Source organism: Phalacrocorax carbo, chromosome 11 (assembly GCF_963921805.1).
Source record: "Phalacrocorax carbo chromosome 11, bPhaCar2.1, whole genome shotgun sequence".
NCBI lineage: Eukaryota > Metazoa > Chordata > Aves > Suliformes > Phalacrocoracidae > Phalacrocorax > Phalacrocorax carbo.
The window spans coordinates 3,745,913-3,773,397 of NC_087523.1; the positions used below are offsets into that span (position 1 = coordinate 3,745,913).

Sequence of the window (27,485 nt, forward strand, 5' to 3'; positions counted from 1 at the left end):
TTCTTTCAGCTGTGGCAGGGTACAGGTGTTTTGGCGTTCATGAACGTACCAGAGCGTAGCGACCGCTGGAACTACCTGTAAAGGGGGCTAAAACCACCTGGGAAAGGGGGCCGGCCCCCGCCTTGCCCTCCTCTCTATCAGAGCGCCGGGCCGCACCCGCGGGATCTCCTCACGGCCCGGGGAGAGCCCACCAAAACTTTCCTGCCCCGCGGCGCGGAGAGGGAGTTTTGGGTAGCCGGGGAGAGGCGCGAAGCAGGCGCGCTCCCCTCGCTCCCTCACACGGCCGGCGGCAGTACCGACCCCGCCCGTCCTCCTCACGCCTCCCGCCCCGCCGCCCAGGTGCTGCGGACGCCGCCGCCCCGCCCCGCCCCGCCGCCCGCCAGCCACTCGCCGAGGCCGCGCTGGAGGCGGGCGGGGCGCATTGGCTGGAGGGCGCTGTCATTCTTCCGCCCCGGCGGCGTTGGGGAGGGGTCTGGGCGCGGGGCTGGCGGCGGCCGCGGCGTGTGGGAGGGCGGGCGCGCGGCGCTGTTTTTAGTAGTACCGCAAAGAGCGCGGGGAGAGTGCGCGCGCGGGGCTGAGCCGAGCCGGGCTGAGGCGAGCCGCGGCGGGGTTAGCCGGGCTGGCCATGGCTGTCTCCGCGCCGCCCGTCATCGCCGCAACTTCCAGCGGCGGCGCGGGGGGCTCGGCGGGCTTGTTCCGGGCGGACCCGCTGTACTCCAGCCCCGCCGAGTCCCCCCGCCTCACCAACAGCCTCGTCAACAGTTTCCTCTCCGCCGGCAGCGGCGGGGCCGGCGCGGGCGGCGGCGGCGGCGGGGGCGGCGGCGGCAACGAGTGTAAGATGGTCGACCTGCACGGGGTGAAGGTGGCCTCGTTCCTCGTGGAGGGGCAGGAGCTGATCTGCCTGCCGCAGGTCTTTGATCTCTTCCTCAAGCACCTGGTGGGGGGGCTGCACACGGTCTACACCAAGCTGAAGCGGCTGGATATATCGCCCGTGGTGTGCACGGTGGAGCAGGTCCGCATCCTGCGGGGGCTGGGGGCCATCCAGCCCGGCGTCAACCGCTGCAAGCTCATCACCAGGAAGGACTTCGAAACTTTGTACAACGACTGCACCAACGCGAGGTGAGCCGAGAAACTTTGCTCGGTCTCCGGCCGCCGGGGAGCCGTGCCCGGCGTGCGGCGCGGTGCGGTGGGGGCGGCGGGTCCCATCCCGCTCCCCTCCCCTCCCCTCCCCACGGCATCCCGCTGTGCGTGGGGGGGGCGGTGTGCGTGGGCTGCGGTGCTGCCGGCGGGGTGGGGTGGGTGAGCAGGGCGGCCGTGCCGACACGGCAAACTTTGCGGGGCTCCCGCAGCCCCCGCTGTGGCCGCGGCCGCCGGCAGCGGGGCGACTCCCCGCCCCGGGCTCCAAACTTTTCCCCTGGCCGGGAGGGCTGAGCGCTGCCGCACACACCCCCTCAAAAAACCACCCGCGAAACCCCTGAAAGTTCTCCCCGTTATTCTCCTTCCGCCGAAAGCTCCGCTTCCCCTCGGGATTCCCCGCTCCCGCCGGGGCCGGCTGGGCTGCTGACGGGCAAACTGTTGCTCGGTGTCGATCCGGAATAATTTTACGTCACGCAATGAAGAGGTTTGGTGCGGTCCCAGCCCCTGCCCTGCCCCGCTTAAATCGCGGAGCCCAGCGCGGCTCGTGGTCGTGGGAGATCGCTGCCGGCACCTTCCTACTTTGGGGTTATAATCCTGGTTTGTGACCTCAGGGCTGCTGCCTTTGGCAATGATAACGGTCTCCCCCCGTCCCGCACCCTCCGGGGGCTCGGTGGCGGTAGGCAGCGCAGCGGGCAGGGTGCAGGACGGGGTGCTCGGAGGTGACGCTTCCTGGCGAGGCGGCCCTGCGGGAGGGTTTGCAGCTCTGCGGGAGGGTTTGCAGCTCTGCGGGAGGGTTTGCAGCTCTGCGGGAGGGTTTGCAGCTCTGCGGGAGGGTTTGCAGCTCTGCGGGAGGGTTTGCAGCTCTGCGGGAGGGTTTGCATCTCGGCGTGCTGCCTGCAGGAAACTTTCTTTGCAGAGGTTGTTCCGGAGAGCTCTGAGCGCGATAGCTGACCTGCAGCATGCAAATCTTTAGTAATTTTGGGTTTTGTTTTTTTTTTCCAGTCGCTGTTTCTAACTGCTGAGCACTGAACGTGTTGGGTGGGGTTTTGTTTTCTTTTTTTTTTTTTTTTTACGAGCACCTCAAGCACGCGCTAATTCGGGGCCTGATCCTGTTCTCGCTGCTGTGAGCTTCAGCAGGAGCAGACCGGACGCCCGTTCTTGAATAGCAGTATTTGTTTTCTTTGAAATTTTTTTATGTTAAAGGTGACATTTTAGAGATGCTCGCACCTAATTCCTACATCTGTTTATTTGAAGCACGTGCTTTTTCGTGTTTTTTCTATAACACCTTCTCCAGCTGCCTGTTTCTATGTCGTGACATCACAACTATGCCTTATTAAAAGGATGGTGTTATAAGTAAGGTCTGAGGCAAGTGTATTTGAATAAAATTAATTTCAGATTACTAAGGGACACATATAACATGTAAATGCCTCTCCAAAATGTTTCAGAAACTTGACCGGTGTGAAAGGTGACCGTTCAAGAAATACGTCTTCTCAATTTCTGTGACTCTGCCAAAGTTTTTCCTTAGGGAAATGCGGCATCTGATCTGATGGTGCAGCCTTTAGATGCAGTCTGATGATTTCTGCTCTCTAACAACCAACGATTTAAGATCAAGAAATGCTGAAGCGTTAAACGTTTAGAACTTGTATTTCACGACTTTTTTTTGTTCCTTTGACAAAGACTTATGGCTGTGATAGGAAAAGGGAATAAGTAATGCGAGGAGCAGCTGAGAAGGGAGGCTGGGGGAGCTTTAAGTGAGGAGCCAAGTGATGCTCTGAGAGGGTCTGAAAGGAGCAGTTAGTGGAGCGAAGAGCTGGTCCACGACTGAAGATATGGCGCGAGCACCATTGAGGGAGGATTTAATAGGGCAGAAGCATATATGAATGGAGTCAAAGCTCTCCACTCAGTACATTCAACACGTGCGTAAGCACAAGCTCTCCCAGCCTAGTTAGGAGGGCACTGTGTATTTTTGCCTGTTCAGGAATAGCAGATCCCTTTACCTTTCCTAAAATGCTTCTCATTTATGGAAGCGTTGCTCAGCCTTTGTTTATATCTCTTGAAAATGCCACTGGTTCGAATAACCTACTGATGTCAATGTGTTTTGCATTCGTGGTTTCAGGTGTAATGCACGATAAGTGTTATCAGCACATAGGAAACTTTTCTCAAGTATTCTAACTTAACAATGTTAATTCTATTCCATCACGCTGATCGAATGCTTAATACGTCATTTTATTTAAGGATTACTTCTTTCCTTGAACAACCCATACTTAATGGGGGAGAATGTTGGGTAAAAATAGCTAAATACAAAAGTGATCTGATTTTGGTTTGCTGTGAAGTGACCTGGGAAACACTGCAGTGCATGGTACCAACCAAATAAAATGTGATGGAACTGTTGCAGCTACACGTACGGGATTTAGGTTCTGTACCTGGGAAGCGAAGTCTTGGAAAAATGTGATCTTTTAGAAGCAAACCTTTCGATTTGTATTGTTCCACTGTGTGACTCCAGCATTACTTTCAGCTTTGAATATTGTGCTTTTGTAGTATATGTTTTTTTTAATTTATAGAGACACATCTATACATTTGAATACTGTAGAAGTACTGCATTAAACTCAAGAGCTGCCAGAAAAAAAGCAGTAGGAAATGCTGGCTGTCATTGTTGTCAGTGTTAGTTGACTTTTAAGAGTCAACTATCTCTTACGTTAGTGTACACTTTTTAAAATTTTTTAAATTGGAATACAAACCATCAATTATATATAATTGAAAAAAGAGAACTACTTCTCCTGCTTACTCTGTTGTATTTTTTTTTGTTGAGCTTGTCTACAGAGCTCGTAAGAGCTGCAGAGAAATATACCTGTAAGTGAAAGGTTTTTTTGTACGTTTATATTCTGTGTATGTAATCTAGCATCTTTGACCTTTCGATTTCTTTTTTTGAACAGTAGGTGTATAACTTTCATTCATGTGTAAACAAAAGTGTTCCTAACTTTGATTATCGTTAGCCATCATCATGTAATCTAATTTGGGAGCGACGTTTGTAAAATGAAACTAACCGTTCATTTCATGACAGGTAGCATCTTCAGGTGAATAGCGACTACAACATATATACAAAATTCAGTTACTAATTTGTGATACCTTAGAAGATTACTTACATTATGGCCACGTGCTTAATTTTAGCAGTAAAGCATAATGTTTACTTAAAGTAGGAAACTATAATAAGGTTTTATTTAAAAAACAAATGTAAAACTGTAGTGAAAGTATATTTATGCTGGTAAATATATCAGTCCTTAAAATTAGGATTATATGAGTATGATCATAACCTATTATGTAGGGTTTCTGTATTTGACGGATGCTGTTGGCTACTGAAAAAGCATAGTGTTGTCCTGGAGTATTCAGTGAATAATAAGAATACTTCCCAGACAACAGCATTTCAGTACATGGCTACTGTTTATAATTTAAAGTATCCAGTTAAGCCAATATTTTGTATTACTTTGGCCATTCACAAACAATAAAAGGCTTTAGGCATGAATTTAAGCAGCAAATGCAGACATTTTATTTTATGAGATAATGAGGGTCTAGTCATGTTGTCTGTTAAAGGCTACCCTATAGTCAGCAATGTTCTCTTTTAAGAGAATGATGTTAAGATTACAATTGAAGCAATCCAGTCTTGTAGCACTGCACAGAGCTTCCTTGTGTATTGATTTTAAATGTGGACATCTGATGATATAAACTCCTTCGGCTAAGTAAATGTTCAGTATGCATTCAGACTTGGCCAAACTTGTGAATTTTGGAGGTGGCAGCATGTTCAAATAAAAACAATGCTCGATTTCTCAGTTTCCTTTTCTTCCTTGGATAGGAGACTCACTTAAAACATTCTCGAGAGAGATCACTGGCATAGTAGATTCTGCTGGAGATGCAGAGAGGAATTTTTCCACTTTCTGAACAGATTAATGATACTTCTGGAAAAATCCCTCTTTCTTTTTGGACATCTTGAAAGTGTGTGCTTGTTCAAAACTGCTAAAATACTTGAATATTTTCACCAGAAGCGTATATAATCTGGCGAAGCCTTGATTAAAATTCCCTGCTTTTTTCAGGGCAATAGAGCTCCCGGTTTGAAGTATAACATGCTTCTCCTCCAAAATGGAGTATTTGTATGTTTCCTGCATGTGTATATGCATAATACATATGTAATTTTCTACTGAGACTTCTACAACTGAAAAATTCTGTTTTTGTAGCAAAGACAAAAAAGCTTAACAATTAGGTATTAATGATATTCTTGTTGCATATTCAAAAGGTCTTTGCAAGCATTTCTTCTCCTTTTTTTCTTTTCACCATTTCAACCTGCAGAACTCTTCACTGTCACTTCAAATCACACAATTCTACAAAGATAAAACAACATTTAAACTCATTTGCTTTGGGAGGGAAATTGAGCATTTGCACCCAATAAGCCTGATTGTGGAACTGCATGCAAATTGTGTTTTGATTTATCTCTTTTGCACTTTTTTCCATTTGAATTGATCTTGCATTAATTTTGCCAAGCGGCTCTGTGAGGCTGCAGATGTTGCCCTGTGTTTAATAAATCAATGAGACAGATCTGAATGAATCACTTCAGATGGATTCTCTGCTCGGTTTGATGTCTAGATGTTATTCTTAGCTTGTTATCATGACAGATGCATTAATGTTCCCATACACTGCCAGCAATGTCAAAGAGATTGAAGCTTTTAAAGTGGCGGTATCCCCTTTTCCCCCTTCTGTTGGAATAACTAAATTGCCTTTAGGAATAGGTCAAAATATAAATTTAATCATGACATCACTGTGGGGAAGATGCTAAACTACTGATCATATTGTAATACAAAGTCAGACAAATACAGTTCCGTACAGAAAGATTAATTATTCTAAAATAGTGGAGATCAATATTAAAATCTAAACATAGGATAGCTCCTTAATAGAGTAACCACTTTCTCAACATGAATATTTCATTGTAATAGGAATGATCCAAATAAATAATATAAGACTAGATCATGTTACAAGTGTAGCTATAAATAGAATATCATTGTGTCCAAATTGATTACAGGCTCAAGTAAGGCTTTTTCTCTTTTTTAATACTAATAATTTTATTTTAAGGGTAAATGTGTCTGGATTCAACATCAGTTAGATGTAAAATAGGAGAACTTGTATATTATGTTTCTGTTACCACTTACCATTTAGTGCCAGATAGGTTAGAAAAGTTGTTGGTCACCGTTAATTTCTGATCTGTGTAGTCTGGTATCCATTATCTTGGACAGAACCTGTGGAACACAAATCGTAAGAGGTTGGAATGTGTCTTTGTGGAACAGTTTTAAATTCTGGAAAGGATTGTACGAAGTACTCTGCCATGAATAATGAAGATCTATTTCCCAAGTAGGCTACGCACAGTTTTTGTTGGCTTTTATTCTTTGGTCTTTATTAAACCGCTTGTGGTCTTCCTTGTTTTTCTTTAGAAGATAAAATAGTATTTTGTGATTTGCTTCAGTCACTTTGTTAAACCTGATCTCTTTCTCTGTGACGGTTTATTTTAGTGTTAAAAATTATCACGAATGTTCCTTTGCCTAATCTCTCCCCCAAAGAGAACTTTGACTTTCTGTCATTAAGGCTTCTGAGAATAAATTGGAGAAACTGGCTGTAACAGATCTAGATTTATGTTGGCATTCTTGGTATTCTTGCTCCAGTAGTTCCAATTTGATAAAGGAAACAATATATGTAATAGAAATTCACAGTTTATTCAAATGAGTTGGAGCTTTAGCATTGTTATATTTGCCTTTCTTTCACCAATATATCAATGTGTGGCAATAGCATTATACTTAGAAAGCTTCCAGAAGTGACCAGCTCACTAATGGGAAATTATTCTCACACTGGGGCTATGGTTGGACACGCAGCCTCTGTTTGTGTGCACACATTTGTTCTAAAGGCAGGTGAAAATCAACTTGGGTAGAACCGAGGAGCACAGCAAAAATCACTGAATTAGAAAAGAATGTTTTGTTGTATGGCGGTGGCCTTACAGTGAGAAACTAGTATCTACCTAGTTCGGTAATTTTGCAGAAAACATTTAAAATGAGCATTCTGAGATGTTTTAAAGATGTTTATTTCATTGCTTGCAGGCTGGAATTGCCCTGTGTAAGAGCTGTTTGTCAGTATCAGTATTAAAAAGGTGTTGAAATCTGGGCTGTAAGGTCTCTGTTTTGACTTTGCTGAGGTGAGCCTCCCTTTCATGCCAGTGGAAGTTTGCCAGAACAAGGGCAAAGAACTTAGAAATATTTCTAGGATCCGAACCCTTCTCGTCAAAGGTGGGACGTACTTCCTTAAACCTGCATTTAAAAGAATTAGGTGTATGTGACATTTTCAGACAGGCGCTATGCTTTTGGGTCTGGTCTTGTTCTTGCTGAACGTAGGATTTTTACTATTTTCTGTGCCTGTTCCAGAAATGTTTATTTCAGATTTTCTGAAGTTACTTGAGAATACCTAGAAAGTTCCCATCTAGTTTCTTTTATAAGTTCTTCATGTCATGATCAGTGTAGTAAACCCCTGTAGGTGTATGGAAATGAAGCATTTCAGTGTTTGTTTACATAAACAATACTAATAGCAAACCCAAACGTGATGAGGATACTTTAGAGTTCCTGCCATCTGTGACGTGTTCCTTCAGTGTAAGCTAAGGCAAGATTTTTGTCTGTTACGATTAAACATGCATTACCAAGCACGGGTACATTAGCTAGTAATGATTCTTTGTGATTTAGATTTATCCTGCTTGATATTAGAGCTGTCCCTTGGGGCTATGTGCTTTTGATCTTTGTCCCCTCTTGGTAAAGCATGGTTATCCAGAGTGACTTAGAGTTTCCCCTCTCCCCCTGTTGTTCAACCTGTAAGAAACACCGATACCTATTAACTTATGTACTTTGATACCTGCCCCAGAAGGTTCCGATATACAAATCCTATAAAACATGAATTTGTTCGCTTCTTTTTTGGTAGCACAGCTATGTTGTTTTGTGTGCGTGTATAAAGTTTGTCACTAGCAAGCGTGGGGAGATTATATTTCCTCGTCAGTACATCTTGACCTGCTAAGTGCATTTTGCTCATTAAAATATATTGTGTCAGAGTCTTTCTTGACTCAGTTACAAATACCGCTTCCCCAAAAATATGTGCAAGAACCAAACCAAATGAATGGTGTTCGCTTCATTACTGAACAGTGCCTTCAAGTGTAATGTTTGGCAGTGTATATTGTTGTGTATATGTTAAGGAATAAAATGTTCGATTGCAGTTTTGTCTGATCTTATCAAGTTTCTGGAAATTGATATCTGGTAACAGCATTTAACCTACATCTAGTCTATCTGCTATTTATGTGATGGGTTAAAAAGAAAAAGTAGTATCGATCTGTCGCTGGATTAAAGTTTGAGATCGGCAACAGCATGAGCACAAAAGGCTTTTTTTTATGATTTCTCAGCTTGCCATTGATCTACCAGTTTTATTGCATTCATTATTTATTAAAAGAATTTGCAAGCTAAACATAACGTTAAGCTAGTTTGCACACAGGGACTGCACTTAGGAAATTGAATGGAAATTGCATTAGAGATGAACATCTGTGCTATTTTTCCACTCATGTGTTTATGGGTTTGTATAAAAGGTGTATTGGATTAACAGTTATAACCATTATAGCTTGCAGCAATATGTTAGAACCCGAAGCATTTAGTAGTTATTTAGGAGGGAGACTCTTTTTACTTACACTAAAAAGTATGGTAATGCCATCACAAACAGTGCTTTTATTGGATTACTCTTTATTAATGGGCTTTTTACTAGTAATGTGTAAAATTTGAGGTATCTAGCTGTATTATGCATATGTTCTATTATCTATGCTACATAAAGCTCCATTCATGTTGTCATTAATTGAAGGTTTCTAGTGACAGTATTAGCTAAGGATTTGGCACACAGACACCAAAGTATTGCAATGAAATGTATCTTATAATATACAATAGGAATGTAAGTATTGAAAAGATCGTTAATTTACGTTCCTTCAAATTTTCCCCCAGCAATTCAACTGGTTTTCTGTTCTTTTTTGAGCTAGGTAGCTTCTGTGATGTGTATCATATCAGCGAATCAGGTGAAAATATTAAATATTTTGAAATCTTCCACTTCAATTCACAAGTTCAGTTGCCCTCAACGCTTGCTGTAGTTGTGTGTGATGTGAAGTGTAGGGTAGGCGTAGAATTTTGAGTTCGTTTCCTGTAATGATTTGGGATATTTTCTTTTTTTTATTACACTCCTCCTATAAAACAGTTTGCTTTGCTTGAATACTTGGTGGTTAAATAGGGAAAAGCAAAGGAAAAATTACTTTTTGGATGGGTGAAAAGTATAGTTTCAGAATCAACATGTTAACTGTTTTATTTGGTCTAAAAGTATGTGCAGTCTAGTCTGTTTGACTAGAAGATACTGAAATATGTCATGTTTTGCATCACCAGTGCACTGCTTTCAGTTACTCTAGTCAAGACTCAACCTGATACATCTCACCAGCTTGTAGGCCGGCCTGTTAAGGGTTTGCTCTGCTAAGAAGCAGAAATGTTCTTCATGCCAGAAGGTTGTGCTTATTCTTTTGAATGCCACCTCTACTTCTTGTTTGTTTCTGCTGAGATGAACCCCTTCAAGTCCTATTAGTGTGTTGAACAGAGGTGACTCTGATTTTTAGTTGACAGAATCTCAATACTGTTTTTCTGCGTTGTTTTGCATTCACTGTTCTTAGCCTTCATCGCTGTTGTTCCCAGCCATAGTCTCATGTGATCACAATTTTCATATCAGAAACCACAAGCTACCCTGTAAGTAAAAGTTAGATTTTATATATTACTTACATAAATCCCATATTTGTATATGTACACACATTGAGTGGTATAACATACACACATACACATAAAAAGCAATTTATACTAAATTTCTGGATTATTCTAAAGCCTCTCTTCCAAACAGTGGAAATTAACTTAGATTTTTTTGAAAGTTTTGCAAACATATTTATAAAGAGAGAGGCTTTGGAATAATCCAGAAATTTAAATTAAATTGCATTTGGTATGGACACAGGCTAAATTTCCTAAATTGACTTTGTATGGCTATATGAGCTCTCTTGGTGTCCTTACTAGAGGTCTTAAATTTTTTATATTTTTCATAGCCATGTAAGTAACATTCTCAGCATGTAATTTCATTTCTGTCCAATCTGTGGCAAGGGAACTTTTAGCTTGGAGTACCCTCATGGTACTACCAGTCAACAGAGTATTGAGTTGTTTTTCTCTCCTGTTTCCAAACTGGTATGGATAGTGGAATTAGAATACTTTATTCTAAAAGTTAATTGAAACTGTTTTACACCATATGTGTAACCATAGAGTTCCAACTCTAATGTGTTTCACGGAATCACAGAATTGTTGAGGTTGGCAAGGTCCTGTTGAGATCATCTGGTCTGACTCATCAGTTTAAGCAGGGTTGGCTAGAGAACTGGGTCCAGCCTGGTTTTGAATATTTCCAAAATGGAGACACTACTTCTCTCTGTAAACTGGTTGCCCAGAGAGGCTGAGAAATGAGCTGTGGAAGAAAGAGTTGATTGGCATTCATTGGGATGACTGGTTTATGTGGAAGTTGGTGATGCCATGAACAGATGTCACGGCCAGCCACTGGTGTGGTTGCTGCCCCCAACAAGTCACTCAGGCAAATTCGGATGCTTTGCCATTGCCTTACCCGAGCAGAGGGTGAGTTGTAACAACCCTCTGTGGAGCAGCTGTGTCATTTTCAGATTGTGCCTTCTCTGTCTCAGATGATTTCCTGAAATCCTATATGTGTGTGCTGATCAGCTGACTTGTCTTATTCCCCACTGCTAGCCGAGGAGGAATATTTGTAATTTAAAAAAACCCCAAAGTGTCTGTAAGAAAGCTCTTAGCACAGCCGTAGTGCCAGTAGGGGGATTTAGTTACTTGTATGTTACAGTAATCTAAGAATTGCTAATTAAGAAGATGGAGCTAGTTTAAAGAAAAAATATTGTGAGTTTCATTTAGAACTTCTAATCAGCACATTTAAAATATTATGCATTAAGCATTTTCTTGCACATGTAACAGCTGCTTTTGCCTAGTACAAGTTTTACGTGATATCTAATAGACTGTTTTTATACCAGTTAATCAGAAAGTGTCCAGTGTCTGTGAAACATGATCCCTGTTGTTTTTCACAGAGTTGATGAAGGCACCTCGCTTCACTGCAGCAGGTCTCTGGAGCTGCCTCTTCTTGTCCTCAGACTTTTAAATGTCATTGTGTGCTGAAGGAGGATGACTGTCTAAAAAGGTTCTGAGATAATACTGAAAAATAGAAGTAGGAAAAAATGTCAAGTCTTTCCAAGGAGGCTTAAAATACATGTTGGGAAAAAAAAAACCACCCCAAAACAGCGAAACACCCCCCACCCCCCCAAAGAAAACCCCCAAAACCAACAACAAAAAACCCAAACAGGACAATGTAGTAAAATGTTGGCAGTTAGAAAACAGCAGAACATGAATGCTGAAATGGGATCTAAGGTAGTGAACTCAGCATTGTGTTTTCTCAGTTGCATGAGTTTGTTAGTGAAATATGTATTTGTAGGTCTGTGGAGGATTTTTTTTTGTAGGCTTCTAAGTCTTTATTTGGTGTTTTATATGGCACTTCATGTATAGATAGGTGATTTCTCAAAATGCCTTGAGTGTCTCATCATTAAGAAATTATTTTTACCTGCTACAAGGTTGTTCTGACTGTTTTGCAGAGAACTAAGATCCAGAACAAAGTGATCTGTCAGTGCACTTCGTGCTCTCGTTGCGAGACTTGCTAAATATGCCGTACCACTTGCTCCCCTGCTGCCTTACACGCGTGTGCGGCACAGCAGTGTGCGGCGCTCTGACTCCGGGCTGTACCTGCGGGGAAGGGGTGGTGCATTGCTCTCGGCTTCCCTGGCCGTGGCACGTCTTTTAGAAGGAGCCCTCGGAAAAGGTTTGGCCAGAACGATCGCTGTGATGTGCTGCAAACCTTGCTCGCTCTCATAGCCAGAAGTGCTCGGGAAGGTTAATTAACTGCTATCGTACACTAGAACTAAGATTTCTTGTCTCGGATCAGCACCATAATCACTGTCACTTCTTTCTATTCTGTTCTTATAAGTTGCCTTACTTGTTGCACAACTGATTTTTGGTTCATATCTGTTTCTTCTTGCTGGAACTCAGTCTTGCAATTTCATGAAATACTTTTCTCTTGCATGATAAGATAGAGGGGTTTTTGATTATTCACATATCTTGCCTATCTTACTGTGCTTTCTTCAAATTTGTTCCATCTTATTATTGATCCTTAAAGGTTTACAATTTTAGCTTTTAGTCTTACTGACTGAAAAATTTAACCCTTTATTATACTGGGAGAATCTGTATTCATACTGGTTTGGATACAAAAGAAAAAAAATATTTGAGATATCTTTATTGCAGGATCTTCGCTGAGTAATGCAGTGACAGTTGTGGAGTAGTTTGGAGTACGGCAGTCGACGCTTAAACACGTTTTAAGAACTTGTGCTGTCCCAATGAAGATGAGCTGAGAGACTGAGTTCTTAGGCTGGTGTACTCGGATCCAGGTAGAAACTCTGTGTAAGAACTTTTTTATCCATTCATGGAAGTTTATGATAGTATAAGCTCTATGTTTTTGTTGTTTTTTCCCAAACTTAGCTGATAGCAACAGAGATGCTCAGCCCTGCCAGGCATTTAACTTTCTGTAAGCCTGGTGTGTAAGGCTGCTAGGTTAGGGACTTACTCTACCAGCACTGCATTTGATTTAAATAACGTGTTGTATTATGGTCTGAATGATTTTGGTCTTTTATTGCATCTGTAAGTGTATTTTGATAGATCTTGCATTGGCTTCTCCTATCCTGCAGCAGTTTGTCTGTTTCTGTGTAACTATTTCTCTAAAGTTTGCCAGCCAAACAAAGGTAGGAACCTTGCTTATGCTGGTTGGCTTCTTTCTACCTGCACGTTACAAAAGGTATGTGAATTAGCCATCCTCTGAGTGCCTCACGGTTCTGAGATGGGTGGATGATTTCAGAAGGAGATGAGGTTACTTATAAGTTACGGTGCTGCCAGTGTTGGGTAGTAATAGGTGCTCCATCCCGTCTGCTTTCTGAGGGGGAGAAAGGAAAGACGAAAGAACATCACATACCCCATCTAATGCCCACCTGCTGCTGGCTCACAGTGAAGTTGTCTCACAAAGCGTAAGCCCTTAGTAGGAGTTGGTTATTGATTTACAGGGAGAAGAAAGGAGGAACAGGGAGGCTGAGTTGGCGGATGCGGTGTGTTTGTCTGGGATTCCTGGGTGTTAGAAGGCCTGGACTGCAGATAGTACACTTGAACAATTCAGTCCTTCAGCACCTGCACAGTCAGGCAAGGGAGTCCAAGAAAGGTTGCAGTTGCTGTGCGTTGTGTGCAGTAGGCTGGTATGACCAGAGCAGGTTAGAATTGCTGCGAGAGCGCCGATGATCTGTACGCTGCATGCAGAGTATGCTGAATGTCTTGTAGAATTTCTTGCTGTGCCTATTCTGTGATTATAATTTCCCCCTCCCCACCCCTGTCCTCTGCTGCCCTGGAATTTCTCTTTGACACCTTCAGGTGCCTGGGGCTGTGTGACTACACAGCCTCGTCCTTCCCCCCATGGTCTAGATTGATCTGTCATTGACAATAACAACACAATAGCGAAGTCCGCAAATAGCATTCCATTGCAGTCAACAATTGCAGGCTTCACTTGTTGTGTTGAATGGTCATTGAGTTGTCTTTCAAGTTTTAAAAGTGTCTTTCAAGTTTAATGTTCCTTAAGATATTTTTGATCCTATTTTGATATAGGGGTTGAGTAGATCCTCTGGCCTTGTAAGCTGTTTTTTTTTCCCCTTCTCTAAGCACCTGTTTTGTGGGAAGTTGTTTGTTTTGGTAGGTTTTTTGATGCTGCTGTTCATTTTTCTGCTTTCTGATTAGAAGTGCTTTTTTTACCATCTTACGCACCCAAAATAGTTTATCTGATGATGTCACATTGTTTCCAGATTAATTCCCTTTGATGTCTAGTGCTGTGAGAATTGGAGTAATAGTAAACAAATCTACAGACAGTAAGTGGGCAAAGGATATTTTTATTTAAGTGCTTAGGATGATTGCTTAGTTCCGTTACATGACTGTGGGCAAAATTGGAAACTACCTTTTTACACTGTTGATTTTTCATAATGCCCTATACTGAAACACTGGCTTCAAATGCCTTTTTTTCAGAGCAGATAGTCTTTCTATTTGATTTATTGCGTATCTTGAAGTGATGCTGTTGAGAGTCTTATATGGTGGTCAGAAACTGACCCAGCAGAGTCATGGGGTAGAAAGAAAAAAGTAGAGGAGATTTAACACTGAAGGTATTTTAAGTGTTAACAACTCAGATAAAGAATGTGTTAATATTTGGCCATACGCTTCCTATGCAGCACTATAGAGGGGACTGAATGAATGGGAAGGCATTGGATCTCATGTGAAGGAGGAGATTCCTTAGTTCTTTTGACCTCATTGCAGATGAAACTTTGCAATGGAACTGTTGCAAAACCAGTGTCTTTCAATTGATTTTAGTGGTTTTGGATCAGGAGCACAGAAAGCAATCAAAACTTAAATGCATATCCATGAACTAATCTGTAAGTCACTTTGGTCCACACAAGGAAACACTTTGTCCAAATTTGGAAGTGGAATATTGAAAGGATTCATTAGAAATCAGTTACCTATTTAGCTAATCACATATTTGGATAGATTTGCATTACTCTTGTAAGTCCATATACTCATATAACATAGAGAATATTGAGATATACTCAATAAACGTACAGAAGGTACATAGGGGATCCCCAAAACATTCGGTTAAAGAATCTCAGTGTATTTGAATCCCTCTGATGAAAGGCACTACACAGGCTAGAAGTAGTCAAAAAATGTGTGCTTGTATTGCATGGTGAACCCTTGCCAAGAATAGGGGATTACAGGGTGTTTGTGCAAGCTTGTGTAGGAATTTTCACTTTTCCCATTCTGGGAAGTATTTACCAATGGTGATTAAAAGACAATATTTTCTGTAGAGTCACTACCATACATTTGTAACTGTGTATATGCTGTGCACTGCTGATATGTGAAATCCTTACTTAATCTCATATATATGAAATATGATTATGCTCTATCTTGATCATTTTTCATCAAGGGAGGGGGATTTAATCTTCTGAGTGGAGGTGACTGCATGTAAGGAGTAGTGGAAAAAGATATGCACCTAAACAGCATAAAAAGTAGGAAACTGATAATTATTATGTACTTAATAAACATGTACATAAAGTTTACAGTATTATAGGTAGCATCATGGCTATTTAGTCAACTCTTGATTTATTCTTGCAGGTAGAATTCAGAAAAGTCTTTTTTTTGTTGTAGCTGTTGATTCAAGTTCTTGCACATGTTAAAATCATTTTGTTCTTTTGCAACTGTTCAACTGAAAATTATTTCAGTAGAGTATTGGGAAAACCAGTGTCTAAGAAACTTTAGCTCTGTTCAAGGCCTACTGATTCTGTGTTTCAAAGCAGCAGCAGCCTCGCAAAATACAAGGGATTGTTCGTTACTGGTGTTCACCAATATAGGTGGGAAAACTTCAGCCTTTCTCAAGCTGAGACTGCAAACGTGATGAAGGTGAAACTACCGTGTACCTGTATGTCTGAATACTCTGCAAGCTTAAAGTGTGGTCAGCAATTAGTACTTTACACATGCACCTGGGAAACAGGATTTCTGGGAAATCCTATGCACTTTCTGAAAGGCAGTGGCAGTTGGTGGACTATTTATTACTCGTTTTGGTGGAAAATTTGGCCTTGTATGTCATTTAGACTTTGTGACACATGTAGCCTCCCAGGGCCTAATGACTTGTCTGCAGATGGGCTGTTATTTATTACAGTCATGTAGAATAAAATTGATTGTCTTCTAAAATTAATTTTTCATTTGCCTCCAGCTCTGCTTTAATAGAGGACACACAGTTGCCTGTTTGCAGAAATACTGTTTAATCACATTAATATCTCAGCCCCCCAGGCCGGTGAAGATAATTGTACAAACGAACAGCAAAATCTGTATCTTTAACTTCTTTTTATGATTAAATTATGCAAATGACTTATCTCCTGCCCTTCCAAGCACTAATCATCTAATTAGGAATGATGTGTTAAAGGGATGGTTTTGAATCAGGAGAAGGGGAGAATGGTGGGAGCAGAAAATGGGACCTGACAATGAAGCTGCTGAAGGTACTATAGCGGCACAAGATAAATCTGTGTATTTGTTCAAAAAGCAATAATAAAGGCTTGTTGTGCTATTTCTCTCTTGCTTTAGTGATCTTTTTCATAAGAAGATAATCCTTCTGTCCAATCTTTGCTCATAATTTTCCATATTAACTTTAAATTAAATTACTAAGGCTAAAGAATTCAGTCACTTGTCTATGAGAACTGGTAGTGAAGGTGGTGAAAATATCTGTATTTGCCTCTACTAGTAGTGTAGTTTGAAAGACAGAATACATATATTTGTAGATTGTTTTTGTCTGAAAGTGCCTGTCAGATACTTCTATTCATGTATCTCTTTTTGAATACTTAACTGCTGGTTTAAAAAAAACAATCAAAACCAAACAAACCCCCAGCAAATAAAACAAAAAAATCCCACCACTTTGCCTTTTAATACAAAAGTGCAAGTGCCCAACTAAAGAGAATGGCCATCTCTCTGGTAATGTCCTGTCTTTCAGGAGTTTCCCTTTGAATTATGAGTGAGGCTTTGCTTAAGTTTAGATGCGTAGGTGATCATAAATTTATTTTTTAAGCATATGTATACAAAAGAATCATGCCTTGACCTTCCCAAGAGCTTACGGTCCTGTTTTCTGTTTTGTAAGCAAATTCTGGGGTTTTTTTGTAAGTCATGCCTTTATAAGCAGATCCTCCAGCTTAAGGCACTTCCCGTGGCGGGTGCAAACTATCAGTGTGTTATTACTGTTGCTAAAGGCACAACAAACCATCTCTTCTATAACACTGAGAGTTTGATACCAGATTACTTTTGTTTTCCCTTCACTCATTATTGATGTACTTACTGACATGAGTAAGAGATGGTATACCAATAAAATAAGACTATTCTAGAGACTAACTGACATTTCTTGTATTCCTACATGAGAATCTATTGCTTCATTTATATGAGAGAGTATTTATGCATGAGTGCATGAATTCATAGGATACTATGTAGGTAACCAGTAGGTCCACATTCCCTAAAAGCAGGTACAGACCAATCTTTCAGACCAGATAAATCCAGCTGTGTTTTTTACAGATCCGGTAAATGCCTTCAATCAGTCAGCTCTTGCCTTTTAGAAGTAAGTATATGAAATGATGGGAAAAAGTTTACTATTTGACATCAGTTTTGAAAAGTTCGAGGGACATGTTGCTTGCAACATCTGCCTTATCCATTAAGGAACCTCACCTTCCCTGCCTGTATCTATGGCTTGTACTTATGTGCATGTATGCATATACATATGTACGTGCATAGGGGTTTACTGATATCATCTGAGAAAAGTTTAACTTCTCCAGGGAGGTGGGAAGCACTGCTTTATGAAGGTAGGTATCCCACAGGACTACTGAGAAGCTGAAAGCAATGGTGTCAAAATAATCTTTGTTAGTGATTAGGTGTGTGCCATAGGGATTTAAAAAGGAAAAACATCACACAAATTAAGTTTGAAAACAATTAAGTTGCTGACTGTAGTAGATAATCTGGCTGTTCTGTGTTGGTTTTGGATGCTTCAAAATAAAGAATGCAAATTCTGACACTGCTTTCATTTGTCTGACACAGATGTAAATTGTTGGTGGAATGCTTTAAACACTTCATGGATGGGGAGGCTGCATTTCCTTCTGTACCTTCCAGCAATTCGATTGAACTATATCAGTTCACATCTATCTTGACATGTATGTTCGTCATTATTACCCCAAAATTCTTCTAAAAGGCAAGACCAGAAGATCTTGCTGAAGAACTCGTACACAAAATATTTGTACTAAACACTTGTACAAGTCATTTCAGTACACAAAGCCTAAGTCTAATTTGTCAGAATTATAGGGGACTCAAAAAGAAGAAAGGATTTGTCATTGGATTAAAAGGTTCTGGGATTCATTGAGGGTTTAAATTGCAATGAAGGCTTTGAGCAGAATGGTTTTCCTTGTAGAGTAGGAGATTCTATGATATTTACGGAGCAAATAATTCTAGACTTCTCTAGTTTTTTCCTTTTAGATTTGCTGCACCCAGATAAGCCCCACAGTAGAACTAAAAATAGAGGCCTTGTACTTTTGCTGATACTGTATGAGAGGCCAATGGAGAGAGCAGTGGCTGCATCCAGCTACCATTCTTCATGTGGTTGAATTTCCTAACCCTGATGGCTTTTCGCTGAGGCGTTTCAGTGTGGCAGGACTGTAGTACTGAGGTCAGGACACCTGAGATGGCTATCTGCTGAGGTACCTCATTGCATCTGATGGAAAGTACTATTTGAAGGTTTTAGCGTCAATGAGGAATCTAAAAACTTCTGTAACGTGTAGTCTGTATTTACCAACTGTCATGTTTAGGCAAATTGGAAGCAGGCGGTCTGCAGTAAGGGTTCAGGTATCTTGTGCTTTTCGGTATCTGTACATGCTCAGGTCTCTCTTTTATCCAGTCGCTCATTTGGATGTTTTTTGTATCTCTGTACTGGGCAGTTTCCACTGAGTAATGATATGTGACACCAGATGGTAGATCTCAAATCATTTTATGGATTAAGTTGTTGATATTCCAAGAATTTGAACTTGAAAGAACTCTTGTAAGATTTCACAATTGATAGATACAGTAGTGGAGCCCTCTTGTGATTTTTTTTTTTTTTTTTTTGGTGTGTTTGTGCTCAGAAAGTATTAAGTCATTTAAGGACATTCCCTGAGGTCCTCCTCTTGGTGGGTTAAGGATCGGGCTTACTTAGAATGTCTAATTCTCTATGCTGAGATAGATAATAGTCGCTAAAAAAATCTAGCAGCCTTTCTTAACACAATACCCCACAGTAATGCTTCATCAAACTGTGAAGTCTCTTATATGTGAGAGATTTTTAGCTGATCTTGATCTCTCTGCATGTTCTTAAAACTGATGCCCATGTGTGGCATGTTTAGAAAAGTTGAGATGAATGACTTCCAGTTACTAGAATTACTAATTGGTCTTGTACTTTATGAACAAAAGTTCATACCCAAGTAAAGGGAGAAGAGTTAATACCTGCTACTTTTTTCCTTCTTTCGTGGTTTTTTTTTTTCGTTGTTGTTTTATAATAACCTGGTACATGGAATAACCCATCTGAAACTATATTGTGCTGAAAAATGGGGCACCTGAACTGGGCATTCAGTTTGCATGAGTGATGAATGTTTTGAGGGAGAGTCCATTGAACAGCTTGGTTTTCCTCTGTTCACATCTTGCATTACTTCTTTGTTTTTGTTCTATGGAGTGATTCCGAATGTTAATGAGACGATGGGTAGTCTTACTGTAGGCAACAGTTTTCCAGTGACTGTTTAGGGGAACAGGGAAGTTGCTACATAAATTCATGAGCCTGTAAAAGGGATTTATTTTGTGCACTGTTTGTATGTCCTGGAATGTTTACTCCTTTTGAGGAGGTTATTCTTCACCTGTGTGGGATGTACGGTTTTACCTTTATGATTGTAAGTTCCTCCAAAGAAATGTTTTAATAGAATCACCGATTAAAAGATCTTTCAGTTGTCCTTGGGATTTATGCACTTAAAAAATTATTCAATAGCTGCTAATATCTCTCATGCTAATGGAGCCCCTATTTGTAACAGTTAAGTAGATATAATAATCTTTACAGCAGTTAAGGTAAAGGCTATTTTAATAGTAATCAAGTTTGAGTTATATAGTAAATTAAAATACTTTATTACACAAAACATTAAACTAGTATGCAGCTTCACTAGCACGATCTTAAAGCAGGATCCCCTATCAATGGTAAGGTCTAAGCCAACTGCAACTTTTAGGAGCAATGAGAATTCTTAGAGAGAAATGGTCTTGAGTAGGGTATTGATTTGTCCACTAATTTCAAATTAGTTTAGTCTAGAAATCCAAATGTATTCCCTTCTGTGGTCTTATTGTGGGTGGGGTAATTGAATATTTTTGAAGAAACACATAATTCTGTCACTGAAAAGAGGTTTTGGCAAATGTTGAGAAATTGTAGAACACGTAAATATTCATGGCTCCAGACTGTCTGTATACAGTAAGTATGTGATGCACAGTTTATGGAATCATAGGTAATACAGTGCAACGCTATGTTCATCAGATTTCCTTGGCTTCACAAAAATACTGTGACCCATCTGTCTTCACCCGTATGGGTGAAACTCTGGTTTGATATAATGAAAGCAATAGTGTCTCATGCTTTCTGCAGCAGTTAGATGCATGCTTCTTAATGTCTTTTTCAGAACCTGATAGTGGATGAGTGTGGGATGACATGCGAAGTGTATCTGTATGATCATATATTCATATATGTCCATAGCTCTACTGCTTTTTAAAAGTTATAATCTTTGATCTCTGTTTTCCAGAAATTGATGAACTTATGCTTTTAATGACTTGCAAACATTAGTTAACTTTATTTACTGTGGACCTGTGATTAGCTGTCTGTGACTCGTTGTTGTTCAAGCTGGAATATGAAATGGTTTCAAATTGCAGCTGTATGAAAAGGTGTTGAGGAACGTAGAGGGGGAAAAAACAGCGGGAACACTGGGAGGATGTGCATGTAGAGGTTGTACCTAGGTTACCCTTTCAGTATATATTTTGCCAGATTAATCTCTCGTGGTCATATTCTGCATCTTTTTAAGAGTCAGGAGAAATAAGCAGTCATTAAAATAATTAGTGAAGCATAAGAAAGAGAAGTTGGAATTTCAAGGCTGTACAGACATACGGGTTAATACCTTTCTAGGAATCATTCTGGTTTTGCACGTGCTTTAGACTTTGGTATTTACAAACCCTTGTTTGTAATTAATATCTAACTTGGGCAGTGGACAGAGTGATTATTTGGGGGGTAGTGTGAGTGCTTACATTGTATTCATGTTTATGAAGCATGCCACTACATGTGTCTTCTATTTAATTGGTTGGTAAACCTTCCAACCCTCTGCGGGTAAAGAGGATGAAGTAGAAATGGGGCACATCAATTTCAGAGCCATTTAATAGAAGCAGATTGCCTGAGGGCTCTTTATGTACTTTTATTCCGAAAATACTGGTATTAGGTAGAGAGACAACATCCTGTTGCAATACATCTTTGAGATCACGCTCCTGTCCCTGTGTCTCTGAACCCGTATAGGCAGCCTGCCTGTAAAACTATGTATCTGCATAATTATCTAGTTAGCAAGGATATACGTTATATGTTTTAGCATTTCTTAACATGGAGCAGTCAAAGCCAAGTGACTGCTAGGAATTATTTGGAAGGGTGTATAAGAACAAACAGAACAGCGGTATGTGACCGTGTAGATGCAAGGTGCGCTTTGAGCTTGAGTATGGTGCAGTTCTGGTCCCCTTCCATCTATCTGCCAAAGGGCACAGAAAGGGGAAAAATAGAAGAATGTTGAGGATGATGGTTGAAGAACAGCTCCTATATTGCATGATGAAGGGTAGTATAAAGCTGTGTCAAATCACAAATGGTATGGAGGAGGTGAATAGGGAGTCATTGTCCACTGCTTCTGCTAAAGTTAAGAATTAGAGGACAGGTGAAACTAACTGATGTTAAACCAAATAAAAGCATGTGGTTCTTCAAATACAGTAAACTCAAAACTCTTTACAACAGGATGCTGTGAATGCTTAAATGGGTTTGGCAGGCTAGACAAATGAGTGTCAGAAAATTCTCTGAGAGGCTGTTGTACAGAGCTACTACTTCTGATCAAAAATTTCCAGTTACTCAGTGCACAGAGGTGTTAACGAGCGCTTACCAAGTTCTTGTTCTCTGTACATCTGCTATCAGCTGTCTTCAGCCAAAAGAGGAGGGAGGAGAGGTGCATTTTTGCTTCTTTGAGGAGCTACATCCTCTGAATTGCTTCTGGTTATTAATTGTGAAGTACTGGTGAAAACTTTGGAGGGACTTAGGAACAGCACTTGAAATTGCAAAGTAAGGTAATTGTACTGAAATGTAGCAAATAAGAACAAACCCCACAGAAATGTAGGAAATCTATTAGATGGGAAATTCACTGAACACCAGAAGCCCACAGAGAGAAGGTCATGGAGAGTGGGGAATTCCTTTGTGCATTTGTGCACGTACGTGGTAAGTTGCTCTGGATGCTACTAATCTAGCAATCCACTGACTTTAAAAATAAAGTATGTGAGTAGTATCACTTCCTTCAAGAAGACTGGCTATGTGTTAGTGTTTGGTGATTGGAGACCTAATTCATCTGTAAGTCTTTGCAAAACCACTCTGACTTACAAACTGTGACACTGTCTGTGAACATTGTAGATACCCAGCAGGTCATCCTCAAATATTAGACAGTCCCATTTATCATCTGACATGTGGCAGAATTAAAATTGTGACAGAGGAAAATGAGCTAAACTAGTCATGTTCACCTGTTTAATTTGTTGGAAGATAAGCATTATACTTAATGACATATGCAGTCCTTTTTGTTCAAGGCATTGGTTCATAAATGAATAAAGTTGTAAGGCTTGGCTAATTTAGATGGAGTTGCTCAGTAACTGATAAATACTTGTTCTGTTGTGAAATATGTGATGTCAACTCTCATAACTGACTTTGAATCCTACATTTCGTTTGCTTTCTCTTGTGTTTTTTAGTAACAGCATTTGTCCTCCTGGCCACAGCTGCTATTTGGCTTTAACGGGATCAAATTTCTTTGAATGAAAGTGATGTAAGTTTTAAGATCAATCAGCTGTGACGTATCAGTTATCAATAGCAGGAATTAATTTCACTGATTCCACCTGAAAAGTAGTAATATCAGTAGAAGACTAGCAAGGTTTTTTGGTATCTTAAGTTATAAAACTTAAAGGTGGATTTAAGACAGTGTGTGGGTGAAATGAGACCTAACTGCCTTTAAGAGGCCAAATCACCATAGGTTGGGAATACAGGTTTTCTTAGATATGTCCTTTGCTGTGTAGTGGAGAATGTAATACTGGGTTTATTAATGACATCTCGTTATTATACAATGGGACATAGTACTTTCAGTCTTAAAATAAATTGGAGTGGTGTGTTTTTAGAGGTGGATGAAAATAAAGGCAGCACAGGAATGGTATGGGTGTAGAGCCACTGTAAAGGAGAGGTGAAGCCCTTCAGGAGCCGGAGCTTTGATCACCTTTGAGGATACAGTGTAGTGCCCTCTGGTGAGTAAAGGTTTGGGGATTTCCATTAATTTCCTTCTCTTCTCCTGTGTTTCCCTCTTCCTTCCTGTCTTCCCTTCCCTCCCTCCTTCAGCAAAAAAATAATCGATAACTATGATGCTTTGTATTGTTTTTAGAGGAAAACCAACCCCAGTTTGTTCCGAAGTTCAACTCTCTTTTGCTAACCATATAGGTCCTTATGGATCACTCCACTCGGTAGACCCAAGAAACCATTCTGATTGCCCTTTTGAGAATGTATTCCACTGCAAGTGGTAGGTTAAATTCACTGTGTATACATAGAGGAAGATTCCAGTTGCTGCTTCTGGATTTGTTTAAGATCAGATTAGTGCGAATGATGCACTTCAGTGGACCACAACAAGATGGAGGGACTTGTCTGTAGAAGGAAGTATTTGACCTGTGGTCCCAAATGTTAAGGACCCAGTTTGGTTTAAGTTATTTTTTATAGTATAAAGGTACTGCTATCTGTTTTCCAAATGATCTCAAATTAGAAGAGTCAGAAATACATCCTTTCTAAATACTCCATTGAGACTGGCATTAATGTATGTCCAAGAAACAATTCTTTAGCTTCTTAGTAACTTCAATAAATACTTTAACACTTAATGCTGTCCTTAGTCACATAAGTGATAGTAAGCTACTAAAAATAATGAGGCTGTTCCAAGTCCAGTGTTTTACAGTGACTCAAATAACTCTTCTTCATGTAGAAAACTATTTCAGAACTCTCCATAGGCAGTATTTACTTTCACAGTTTATGGCAGAGAGAACCTGAACACTGTCTTTTAAGGCCCTGATGCTAGCAGCTGTACTTAGCCCAGGTCAGAGTGTGTTGGGATGATTGGAACACTGGTCCCAAGATCCTTTTTAATTAGAAAAACATTTCTAGTCTGCTTTGCAATCTGGAAGTTAAAATGAAACCAGGAGTCTGATTAGTAATAAAAGCTTGAAAATGATAAATTAAATCCCTCCATTTACAAAGGCTGTAGGAAAAGGAAGTGAAGAATTAAACTGCAGACAGGCATAACTGCGTGGCTTGCAAGTGGCAATTTAACATTTTGAACTGGTTTTGTAAGTACATCAAATTTGTCAGTGTAGACAACCATAGGAAAAAAGGAACCTCTGTATTCTGGAAATACTCTAAAACTGATCAATATAGTGGCACAGGAAGATAGTAGCAAAAAGGAGGAAGGAGAGTGGGGAAGGGCAAGACCAGTTCCCATTTACTCTAGCAGATGCATCTGACAAGAGAAATTCCCTGGTGAACTAGTGTGTGGTATTTTCTCCTTGTTCCTGGTGAAGCAGGATGGAATAGAACAACATGTAAGAAATACTGAGGGCGAAGTAAGCAATGACTGGAACAAAAAACTTGTAACTCAAGGTTTTTGCTCTCGTCTTCTGATATCTGGAGACTCGGAAGCACCCGCTGGGCAGTGAAGGAGAGCTGGAATGCTGGGTGTCCCGGGTTAGAAACACACCGGGTGGTCGGAGTTCTGGAGGCTGGCAGAGAAGGGATGGTAGCAGTTAGGGATCATGGTTTCCTCCTCCAGCCCCCTTCAGTCCTTTACATCCTCTTGTGGCTTGAGGAGAGAGTATTATGGCCGTAATACGGGCCGGAGCGGTACAGAGAGCTGGTAAGTGGATTTGGGTAGCCATGCAGGGAAGGGCTCCGTAAACCTTGGTTTTACTGATTTTTTTTTTTTTTTTTTTTTAACTTGTAAGGTGTTATTTAGAAATGAAAGAAGACAGTCAGTGATAAGTCAGTGAATTTTCAATTTTATCTGAACAGACATGGTTGCAGGATTAGGAATGGCAAGTGAAATCAATTTTTGCATTATTAAAAAAAAAATCACTTTTAGGCAGATAATGCACGTGTGAATTATGTAAAGCAGGCATGAAGAGGAAAAAGTGAATGCCTTGGGTGATACTGTAGGAAAAGTTTAAAAGAATGGGAGCAAAGCTGTCTCTGGGAGCACTGACAACATGATCGTGATCTTTTTTGTTACCTGCCAACACTGAAAAACTCTCCTTCAGCCGGATAATATATTAACCTAGGGTAAATGAATTAATTAAAACAAACCCCAAATAAACAACCCCCCCCTCAAAAAAAAAAAAACAACCCAACCAAACCCAACGCCCCAAACCCCAGAACAACCAGTGTGTGTTTGTGTCTATATAATATGTAATACACACAGTAATCCATAAAAGTAATGTACATTCTCCATAATGGAGTCTTTTGTAGATGGAGAGTTACTCAAGACCCAGTTGAGGCTAAAAATCGATTTTTAAGAATGGACTGATTCTTTTCTCCATTACAGTTTTAAAAAATAAATTTCAGATAATTTATGTTACTGAAGACAGTTGGAGAGAATAAGACATCTTTCTTTAGCTACGTGGTAGATATCCTTATGTATTCCTTACAAATTTTATCAGGGTAAAATATATATGGAATATATGTAATATGCAAGGAATACTTTCCAAAACTCCTCTGAGTAGAGCAGCTGTCCTGGAAGACTAGTGGGAAGGGTGTACAGAAGGCATTTATGTAGACTGAACAACCTTGTATCATTGTGTTTGGTTGTCAACCCAGAGCTAATCAAGCATGAGCTAGTTTGATTCTTGGTTAGAAACCTTGTAAGAAGGTGCTGTGCCCGGCAGGAGGTAGTGATTTTGTTTTGCTTGAATCAATGCAGAATCAATCTTGCTTGATGCTGTGGAATGCAGCTAACGGAAGTATCTTAAGATTTGCAGAACCAAGGTTGCATTTGATTCTGGTAATAAAAGAATTCTTTTTATCTGTAAAAATTCCCAGGAACATAGTATGCCTAGACAAAATGGTGTGGCATGGGTTGTTGCATGATAAATTGTTTTTATATTTTTGTTTTTTATATATAGATGTTTATGCTATATATGGAGAATTCATAAATTAAACAGTTTTTAAGAAGAACGTTCATTAAGCATAACAATGTTTTCTTTGCATTTCTATGGCACTTCCTGCTGCGGTAATCTCAGGATTTCCCTGAGGTGTTAATTCTCGCTGGGCACTGTATGTTAAGCTGCTGAAGTAGTTTATGAATCTCGAATCTTAATTTTCAGGTACTTGACAAAAAGCCTGCAGATCAGATATCCCCAGGTTCACATGAAATTCTCTTGGGTATTGGGGCAAGATGTGTTCTAATGGCTGGTTTTTGAAAACTTAAGCCAGAGTCACCCAGGGTCAAATGAAGGTTTGACACATCCAGGAAAGAAAATCTAGAGAGGCAACTCTTGCTGATACGCTGAAAATACAGCAGTGCAGAAGGTGAAACTTCACAGAAAACTATATAATAGCAACTCTATGTTGTTATAGGATGAGGGTAAAAAATGCTTTCCAGATTCCCCACCTTGTGTTTGCATCATAAGTTTTACTGTAAGTAAAAAAACCCCAACCAAAAAAAAAACCAAACAAACCCCAAACCAACCAACCGAACAAGAAACCCCAACCAAACCCCACTGAAACAAGAAGTCGTTTACCTCTCTATTCTTCTGGTACTAACAGACTATAGCTGGGGCTTTCTTCTTTTTCACCCTCTTCTATACCTAAGAATAAGTGTGAAGTAACAGATGAGTAAATTGAGTCCTGAATCTTTCTCTTGAATTAGTGTTTTCAAATATTTTTATTCTTTATTATGTGTGAACTCAATTGGGATTAAGATGGAAAGCCAAACGAATTGACCTTGCCACATATATGGTTAGGTAAAAATAGGCTTTTACTTAATGATATTAAAGCAACAAATTACTGGTTCATTTCTAGAATAGGCAGGTCATCTTCCTCAGTAGATTCTGTTTTTATTGTTTGTAGTTCTGTGAATACCCCTACCTAATTTGCACTCTGCAGATAATGTAGACTGCTGTAGATTTTCAGCCTGGAATTTGTGTTTTCTTTTTGTGGTGAGAAGCAGAGAA

At 40.3% G+C, this 27,485-nt stretch overlaps 1 protein-coding gene across 2 annotated transcripts in view; it reads left to right on the plus strand.

Annotated features, from left to right (window-relative positions):
* The first annotated feature begins 485 nt into the window (after positions 1-485).
* DACH2 (dachshund family transcription factor 2) overlaps positions 486-27,485 on the plus strand; it is a 311,180-nt gene continuing 284,180 nt past the window's right edge. Inside the window, exon 1 of one of the 2 annotated variants that reach the window (XM_064462886.1) lies at positions 486-1,119. In XM_064462886.1, coding sequence (XP_064318956.1) covers positions 626-1,119 — 494 coding nt within the window. In that variant the 5' untranslated portion in view covers positions 486-625. The remainder of the gene's footprint in view (positions 1,120-27,485) is intronic. The other variant, XM_064462884.1, reaches the window with a different exon arrangement.